Source organism: Benincasa hispida, chromosome 9, assembly GCF_027475165.1.
Source record: "Benincasa hispida cultivar pf3 chromosome 9, pf3_genome.v1.1, whole genome shotgun sequence".
NCBI lineage: Eukaryota > Viridiplantae > Streptophyta > Magnoliopsida > Cucurbitales > Cucurbitaceae > Benincasa > Benincasa hispida.
The window spans coordinates 22,653,057-22,662,752 of record NC_143486.1 but is presented as its reverse complement, the minus strand read 5'-3'; the positions used below and the strand labels follow the sequence as shown (position 1 = coordinate 22,662,752).

The window sequence follows — 9,696 nt, the reverse complement described above, 5'->3', positions numbered from 1 at the left end:
AGATTTTTATAAAATCTATTCTTTACCAAACAAACTTTTTTTATGATTTCACAATGTGGACAACTTGTAAGGGTCGATTTAATTACATATATATATATACACACATTATTTCGTTTAAAAAATATCCTTAATATTTCAAAAGTTGCAATCCTATAACCTTCCATAAAGGTGTCAAAACTATCATTTGAATAAAAGAAAATTAGAATATCGGAACAACGTGACATCAAATTCGAATGGAAATTTAAATGATCGTCAAATTCTAGATCACTGCCACACCAATACACGTCATAATTTTCATTTGGCATTCCAACGAAGCTCTACTTAAAAGGATAATTTTAAACGTTTATGAAATGACAAGAATAATATTGAAACTTTTGATTAAATAAGAGTATCATTAACAAAGGAAAAAATTTAAGGGTATTTTTTTAATAATTGTTGTCAACATAAATATAGTTCAACACTAGTTAACATATATTCTCCTTGAAGTTAAAGGCTCAAATCTCCCTATACCTCATGTTAGTTATACCTAAAAAAAGTTCAAGTCATTGAGAAATTTGTTTTAGTTCAACATGTAAAGTAAAACTTATGCAACTAAGAACTTGGAAAATGGTTGGGAAGAATTGAATCCAACCATAAATCTTCCTTAAACAGCAGCTAATAATAAAGGGAAGTAACATCTATTCCATAATTGTAGTGAAATTCTTATCCTATATTAGAATAGGATCGAGGTTGAACATGTGGTGAAAATGGTTGGGAAACCATTATTGATTTAAGAAAATGTAAAACAAGCTTGGCTACCAAATGTGGTAGGAGGCATCATGTTTTCTCTTAACACCATGAATTAAAATATCCGACGTGTGATGATCTATCTACTTTGTCAATTTTTTTCACATTTTCTTTTTAAAAAAAAAAACATCAAACTGCACTAATCATTTGTGTAACCCGACCAGGAGATTGTGCCATGTGGTACATTTTTTTTCCCCTTAAAAATGATTTTAAAAAAAAAATTGTGTGAGAAAAAGAAAGGGGGAGTATAAGATAGGTACAGTCTCCGTTCCGGCTAATCATTCCCCCTTTTTATTGGCCGACGAAATCAAAATTGAAGTTAATCACATATTTGATATGATATGTTTTTATAAATACTTCTGAAACAATAAATAAATAAATAACATATCTATCTGTTAAGGACCCCAATATTAAAATACTGAAGAAACTTTACGATCTTTATATGATGCAAATCTCCACTGCCTTCTCTACTTCTCTCCACTTTCAGACAAAAAGAACCAGACAAGGGCAAGAGCCAAAACATGAGCATGATTGAGACTTCAGAGCAAACGTGAATTAACGAGAGCCTCAATTGTATTTTCACACGTCGCTGACCATAGCAACCATACAACCTTATTTTCAAAATCTACAACATGTTCGATTTCAATCCAAAAGATTTAGGTCATCTGCACAAATTTCTCCAAACTTAGTCCAACACCGACCAAACATGTAAAATGAATCGATGATGTAAACTGAATCGAGATTGATTGAAATAATAGTTCGCCTATACATATTTATCATTAATTTCATAAAGTCACGTCAGCATCGGTAATCTAATTCTACTGGGGTTGGTTAATTAATTTTCTTCTTCCCCCTCTATTTTGAGACCACTTGCGCCACAAGCCAACTGGTATAATTCTCAGTGCGTGTACGTGTACACAATCATACATACCAAGGCCATATACAAAAAAATAATAATAAAAATAAAGTAATAGTGAATGATTTTTTACCTAACCTCATATAGCATTTCATATGGTTCAAAGAAAATCTGTGTTATGAGAGGGCTCCAGTTATTGGCAAGAAATGGTGGAATTCAAGTGGTTGAAGCCACAGCCGACTGAGCCAGTTCTTCCAGGAGTTCCTTTTGTTCCATGGCAGCACATGCCTTGATTGACAAAATGTGAGATTGTCAATTCTTTTTTTTTTTTTTTTTCTTTTTTCCGCTGTTGAAGATTAAAATGAGAAAGTGACGAAAGATAGAATATTACCTGAACTGCATTCTCTATATCACCTTCAAGAAAGGACGTGAGCTCGAAGTTCATCTTCAACCGGTGGTCGGTAACCCTATTGTCCTAACATAAGTCAAATCCAAAAGTTAACGACTTCTAGTGAAACCATCCCACTATTATGGTCAAATTCTACGAATTATGATTAGTTGCCTTATGGTCAAATTCTATTAATTACAACCCACCTGACCCTACAACATTTGGGTGTCAAAAAAACCGGTAAGATATTAAATCTAAGATAAATGGCCACCATGGATTGAACCGATGATCTCTTAGCCCTTTATCAAAGTTATATCCCCTATTTACCACTAGGTCAATCCATGTAGTTAAAAAGGTGGGTGATCTTAGTGAAAAAAAAGTTGGAACACTTTTTTATAGTACAACTGTGGGATGGAGAATCGAACCTTCAACCTTAAACGAAGAAGATCATGTTAATTGCGGTTAAGTTAAGTTCGCTTCAACAGTTGAACACTTTTTTAAGCACTTACAATTTACAAAGTCCATCCAAATATACCACCTTCTCGCAATGAAGTATCTGATTTTTTATTAGTTCTAGTCTAGTGCGAAATGGTATTACACTTATCTTTTTTAAAATTGAAATCTTTCTCGTCTTCAACATCTGTGGTACCAGATGGATGAATGGCTTGCTTTATGACAGGTGCTGTATTTCTTTTTCATCTTTTTAAAGTCAGAAAGCAAACGAATATCATACCTTGTAATTGTAGGTCCGAATTTTCTCAGCACGAGCACCTGTACCTACCTGGAACAGAACCTTTTAGAGTTAGGAATATACTAATGAAAAGAATTTGAGTTCCAAATTAAATTACATCGAGAAGCTATTATCAGGTATTCAATTTTGTTCAGATTCAAGTTGCAACAACCACTAGCAGTGGTATGGATGAAGTTCATCATTCAAACAGATTCTGAAACAAATTTCAACAAGTCCGCGAGGAGAATGAAGATAGGAATTAGGATAACAGGGTAATATTAAAACCGAAATAAAAGAACAGCTTATATTCTATTGCTTCTACAAGAATAACTGTCTGCTTATACAACTGCCCTGCATGATGTGACACTACATGCTATAAGATTGAGAGTTACACAGGCAGCGCATTGTTATTAAACAAAAAATCAAAATGACTTTTAGTGATATCATGAACTAGATTCTTAATAACGGTGAAAAAAAGATTCCTAAAATTAATTATGCTGTAGAACAATCATAATTATGTACTAAGACCACTAGGCAGGATCATGGAGTCTAAGGGAGCGTTTGGAGCAAGGACTATCCTAATACTATAATAACCACAAGAGTAAATACTATTTTGTACTCCCCAATTAGCTACCGTCAACACTATTTCAAAACCCTCAATTTGCTACAATTTTTACTATTTTATATTCATATTTTTTTATTCTTTGCTACAGTGTTTACTATTTCCTTCTCAAACTAAAATAGTTTACACCTCAAACATACTATTATAACCCAAACTAAAATAATCTACACCCCAAACACAAACTATTATAACCCAACTATAATGACCTAGGATTATAATAACCAACTGCTTATCCCAAACGTCCCCTAAAAGATTTCTAGTTTTGATATTCCATTCAGATTGTATTTTGCATATTGCCAACGAAATCATGTGCTTAGTAAGAAATTACTCTAGATTGAGAAATAATCGAAAAAATGAAGAGTAATAGCTCTTCATTTCGTGGGCAAATTGCAACAAAATCATCACGAACCAACCACAAGTACTTCAGAAACTCGTCTGATGAAAGCAGCTCAAAGACAGTTCAAATGCAGACCATACAAGAGTTTATGGAAACAGTGTTTTTTGCTAAATATTTCCAAATGCAAACAAAATTTTAGAAAGGAAAAAAACAGTAATTACCTGTAATTTTCGTTGATTCCTGATCTTCTCCTGCTGTTCCCTCACTTTGATCTCATAACTGAAAAGAAAAAAGAGGGACGGGATTAAATTCATGAATTTACATAACATTGAATCCAGCAAAATTATCACCCTGTCCACTGTGAAAGGCTGGTTGTGGTGGGAAGGTAGGGTGAAAGTCAGGGTAGACTAGGATAGATGTAACTGTGAAGCTGACTGTCGGTCGGGAGAGGACATAAAAACTAACTTTTTTCTTTTATTGCACAAAAGAATTGAACGACCTACAGGCTGGGTTGGAGGTGGCTGGCGAAGGGGAAGTGACATGCTAAGCCAAGCAGAGGGTGGTCGGGGTTGGGCTAGGTTGTGTTGGGTGTGTACAATGGGCGGTGGTGGCTGGGTGTGAGGGAAAGAAAAACAGAATGGCTTTGTCAAAGGGTTTGTGCAAGACTGAACTCCAACTGTCCAATATCAGTTTATTCGGTTACTTTTTATTTCACCCATAACAATGACCACCCAAATTCCCTCGGGACAGAAATGGGAATAAAGATCCTTCAATTATTTGAGGAAAATCATAGAAACGGCCACAAATTTCCTTCAATTATTTGTTACTAGAAAAGGTATGGGAATTAAATGAATGAAGTGCACATTCACATAAGGTATACGATAATGTTGGAAATGGATGCTCACAGTTTAGCTCGCAGCAATTGAAAAGCCCGATGCTTGTTCTGAAGTTGAGTCCTTTCTTCTGTGCAAAAAATGCGGATTCCTGTCGGCTTGTGGAAAAGATCAATTGCTGTCTCCACCTTGTTGACATTCTGCCCTGCATAATCATTGACAACAAGAAACAAATAAAAAGGTTATGCTACTATTTTTCTTGGTTTTTATGAGAACAGATTCAGAGAGCTAACTGAAAGCGATATTTGAATCAATTATGTAGATTTATACCTCCTGCGCCCCCAGATCTTGCAGTAGTTAGTTCAATGTCTTTTGGATCAATCACTACTTCAACTTCATCTGCCTAGATGCACTTATAGCATAAGCTCAACAAATCAAGATAAAGTATAGCTGGTCAAGATGTGAATGCAGAGGACAACAGAGTCAAATTTAGAGAAATTATCATATCCAAATTGTCAGTACTCCTACAGAGAAACAGTATGAACATTATCAATATCAACAATATACATATATATAAGAATAAATCTACAGTTATACACTCAAGATTTTCATGTTAAGCCACTGATGTTATATATCTGAACTTTTTAATTAGCAATCCCACATTAATCCATCGTCTAGGGATTTTTAACACAGAGAGAGGGCTTTTCCACATTATAAATGTTAATAGCTAAAACAGAGCACAAGAAATAGATCAGGAACCTATAAAGTGAAGGGGAAAAAGAATCAACATTAGTCAACTGTCCAGGAAAAGATTAGCTAATTCACGTAATATTCTACTAGACATTAGTCTGATTGAGGCATGCAATTCTCATTTGACAAGAATCAGACAATTTTATTTCACAATCCAACAGTAAATTAATGAAATAGTTTACCTCTGGCATGATGGCAACCGTCGCAGTAGAAGTATGCACACGGCCCTGTGTTTCTGTTTGAGGAACACGTTGAACCCGGTGAACACCGGACTCATATTTTAATTTACTATAGACACGTTGTCCTTTGATTTCCAACACATAAGTTTTGAATCCACCTTTTTCAGCCTGAAAAGTGAACAGCGGAAATTCTTTACGCATACAGAAAGCACTAGGATGTTTACTTCTGCCTTCTGGGATGTTTGCAGACACGTACCTCAGAACTTGAAACAGGGGAAAACTTCCAAGAATTCCGCTCGCTGTATTTCTGGTACATACGGACCTGTTATATAATTGGAAAAGATGAGTTAGAGAAGAAGAAACGATAACAGAGAATAATACATAAGTGAAAAGGAGGGGTAAAATCAAAGCAGGATAAGAACGGAAGAAACTTTAGAGTTCAGACCATGTAACTTGTAAGTTTACTGAGCCTATCTATACTTATCCTATACACTTAAAAGGCCTAAAAAGTTAGAAATATATTGGAGCATAGGTCACCTCAACGAATGTGTTTATAATTCAGCATAGCATTCTTATGAAGATATCAAGATATTTTCTTTTATAACCAATATTTCTCAGGTTCCCCAACTGTCTGGGGAACCAAAAGAAAATAAAGAATATGTGCAAAATTTATCCATAGTTCTTTAAGGATAAAAGAAACATGTACCTACAAGATCACCAGCCCAGATTCCAGCTTCATCACCACCTGTACCTGCCCGGACTGCATGGCAGAAGGAAATTACAGATTTTAATCAGAATAACAAAAGGCATAAAGATAAGCAGTTTACATTTACAGGATTCTAGTTGTCCAATAAGTATATCGATGCAACCTCCGGAAAATGAATATTAAAGTTTCTCATTATTCAGGTGGCATAAAATTTCAGAGGAAACCGAGGAAATTAACCTTCAAGCATAATATTTCTTGCATCAAGAGGATCAGATGGAAGCAACATCACCTGATAGAGAAAATTACGACATAATATCTTTAGATTCAATTCAGAAAAATGAAGATATAACTTGTAAGATTCCAGGAAATAACTAAAATCTCCAGATGTAACTTGTAAGATACCAGGAAATAACTTCCTTTTTTCTATTGATGAATACCAGGAAATAAATAAAGGCCAAAAAAAAGAAAACAATCACTATAAGAATGACAAGAAAAGCACGATATTTGCTTGTAAAGATCTAACCATCAGTAATGAACCAAGCTAAAATGTCTTTACCTATTTGTCTCAGTAATTAAAGAATGCTAACTTTAACAAGACGAGAAAGTAATAAGTATTAGTGAATATAGCTAAAGAAATAAAACAAATAACACATTTAGACATATCTGTAAAGAAGCTCATATGAATGTGTATTGATTTTCGCTTAAACCATGCTTGGTTTAAAAAGAAGAAAATGAAAACTTTAAAGATGAACTGTGAGGATTGAAAATCAAGGACCTCCACCCCATCCAAACAGGGAAACAGAATAACGAGAAAGAGATTTAAACACGTGTTAACAATAATAAAAGTTCGTCCTGATCCAACATAAAACACACATGCAAAAATCATATTCATGAATAAAAAGCACCTTAAGGTTCTCCTCGATATCTTTGAGTTGACTGGATAAAGAACTGATTTCTAAAGCAATCATCTCTACCATATCCTCATCATTCCCACTCTCTTTTGATAAGGCTGACATGATAATCATGACAAATAAGGCGAAACTAAGATCAATTCAACAATTTTTTATGTTGTGAAACTTTTTTAAGAAGAAATACTTATAAGTCAACCTTTGGCCTCCTCTAACTGCTTTTCACATTCCTTGAATTTTCTGAAAGTCAATACCACCTGTCCGGCCAACCCACACCAACCAACCAAGAGTATGTTGGTGTTGAAAGAACGACATTAGAGGCAGAAAGGAAGGAAAGATAAAAGAGGTCATTCTAACGGTTCCACATAAATTATAGTATTGGAGGCAGAGAGTCTTGCATACCTCATCAAGTTCTGACATTGATTGGGCAAGTTTTTGATACTCTGTGGGGTTCGAGACAATATCTGGATCTGCCAGCTTGACCTAAATAATTATATCAATAATGATTTTGGTGGAGGAAAATATTAAAACTATAACCAAATGAAAAGCATAATTGGAGATACACCAAAGATGTAAATGCAAATTTCAAACGCAGATATAGAAAATGCAAGGGGAAGAAACTGGAATACAGTTAACATTATCTAGATTTTTTGCGTCATCACTTCAGTAGCTATATGATTACTATAGAGATTCCAGATACACCAAGGTTCCTCTTTCAGGAGAAAAGGGGTGGTTAAAAATTAATTGTGAAAGCTGAAGAATGTCCTATCCAAATCCCAACTGCAATAGGTAAGCAAGGAATTATAAATTTATCACTATAGCCAAATCCAAAATACATCTGCCTTCAAGTTTCAATATCAAGTCCATAGACAAGGTCTCAAGTGAGGACGTTCTTCTTTCTCTTCTTCGGTTGCTAGTGCTCTAGAAGTAACTAAATGGAATACCCGAGCACCTAATTTACTTATTTTAAACCTTAAAAGTTTACCACAGAATTACAGTCAGTGCTGAAACAACATACAGAGTTCACCATTTCCACAGGTAATTTAACTGCAAATTACATGTCCCGACGTCTTCAAGAAACAAATATGCACAAATATATCTCAGCTACTTCTCCTATTCCATCAATTTTCACTTGGAGAAAAGGAAGTTCTATAACCACGGCAATCCAACTACCAAAACATTGATCCAGAAGTTAACAATTAACTGCATTTTGTGTTATTACATTTCCAACAACTTCTAATATATATATACACACACACACTCAAATTCAATGAAAAATAGTAGTTCCATTCCAAGTATAACCACCGGATATAAACAATTGATGGACACGCGCATCTCCAATCAGTGGACAAATGAAAGTATTATTGAACAGTAAATCAGAGATTACCGATAATTCTTTCCACGTCTTCTCAGCAGATTCCAGCTTCACGATCAAATAAGGTTCCTAAAATAAAATAAGCATAATCATCATTTGCCACAACCACAAATCTCATCCAGGCTAGTTTTACCACGAATTCATTTTCAATAACTTCAGTCAAAGAAAACGCAATGAACTTGAAGCATAACGAAACTCAAGTTCAATTAAAGCTTATACGAACAATAAGATATAGGCATATCCTTTTCTCGAAAACAAAACGTTTACTAAATCTAACAGCATGTATCTGCCGTAAATTGTACAAACCGCCATGCAAATGAGAGTTGAAGCTCTAAACGGAGGTGCGAAACGTTTGAATTCCAGAGAGCATCTTCCGGAGAAGTCACTGTGTCGCGGCGGAAGAAAAAAACAGCTCGGAATCGCCGGAGCTGCGGAGGTCGGCGTGAAGATATTCATGGCTAGGTGCTAACCGCTGAAATTCAGAGCAGAACCAAGAAGAGAGAGAGGATAAAGATAGAGTGATGAAATGGTGTGTGTAGTGTTTGGCCATGAATAAAACTGGAAATGGAATTAGATGCCCCTGTTTGGTATGCTGGATACTGTACCCAATCACTGGATTAGAGTCTTTCGTTTCCAAACTTGACCCTCGTCAAGTCCAACATAGTTTACCGTGAGAGTTGTTTAGTTGTACTATCCATCGTGAAAAGAATTAATAAGTCATAAAATTTATGTTTTTTAATTATAAGACTTACTAATTTTTTAGGTCGATAATGATAAGAGATAAGAGTGTTGATTCCTCTAGTTTTCTCCTTCCATCGTTGTCAATAATTTCGAACTTCTCTAACGTAAAAGGACATCACCGATGAGATTACCTTACTATTCTTTAGGATTCAAATAACTTGGAAGTGTGGTCTCCAGGAACTTTGAGGAGGAAAAGGTATCGATTTTATAGAGAAGTTAGAGAGAAGGTAAAAGCTAGATTTTTGTGTAATAAAAAACCATTGCTCTAAATAGGTTATAAAGATATATTTATATGGTTAAGGATTAACCTCTTCTCCATGTATTTCCCTTTATACCCTTAGTGTTAATTAATTAAATAACTTTTATTTAATTAATTGACACATTAATTAAATGACCATATATTACATTTAATTAAATATCATAAATACCATATATTTATACCAACTTTCAATCTCCATAATTTCCTAATCAATTAAATAACTATA

General features: G+C 34.6%; 1 protein-coding gene across 2 annotated transcripts; it reads right to left on the bottom strand.

Annotated features, from left to right (window-relative positions):
* Positions 1 to 1,508: 1,508 nt before the first annotated feature.
* Positions 1,509 to 9,108, bottom strand: LOC150033690 (peptide chain release factor APG3, chloroplastic-like). 2 transcript variants are annotated; one of them, XM_090317801.1, is made up of 15 exons: positions 8,777 to 9,108; positions 8,483 to 8,539; positions 7,498 to 7,578; positions 7,295 to 7,352; positions 7,093 to 7,196; positions 6,425 to 6,476; positions 6,192 to 6,241; positions 5,738 to 5,803; positions 5,485 to 5,649; positions 4,883 to 4,955; positions 4,625 to 4,757; positions 3,941 to 3,998; positions 2,764 to 2,811; positions 2,034 to 2,117; positions 1,509 to 1,930 (listed from the first exon to the last, which is right to left on the bottom strand). In XM_090317801.1, the coding sequence occupies exons 1-15, from the start codon at positions 8,924 to 8,926 to the stop codon at positions 1,859 to 1,861; spliced, it is 1,251 nt and encodes a 416-aa protein (XP_090173927.1). In that variant the 5' UTR covers positions 8,927 to 9,108; the 3' UTR covers positions 1,509 to 1,858. The 2 variants fall into 2 exon arrangements, with proteins under 2 accessions (XP_090173927.1, XP_090173928.1); XM_090317802.1 differs by having other exon boundaries at positions 2,034 to 2,109.
* Positions 9,109 to 9,696: the final 588 nt, after the last annotated feature.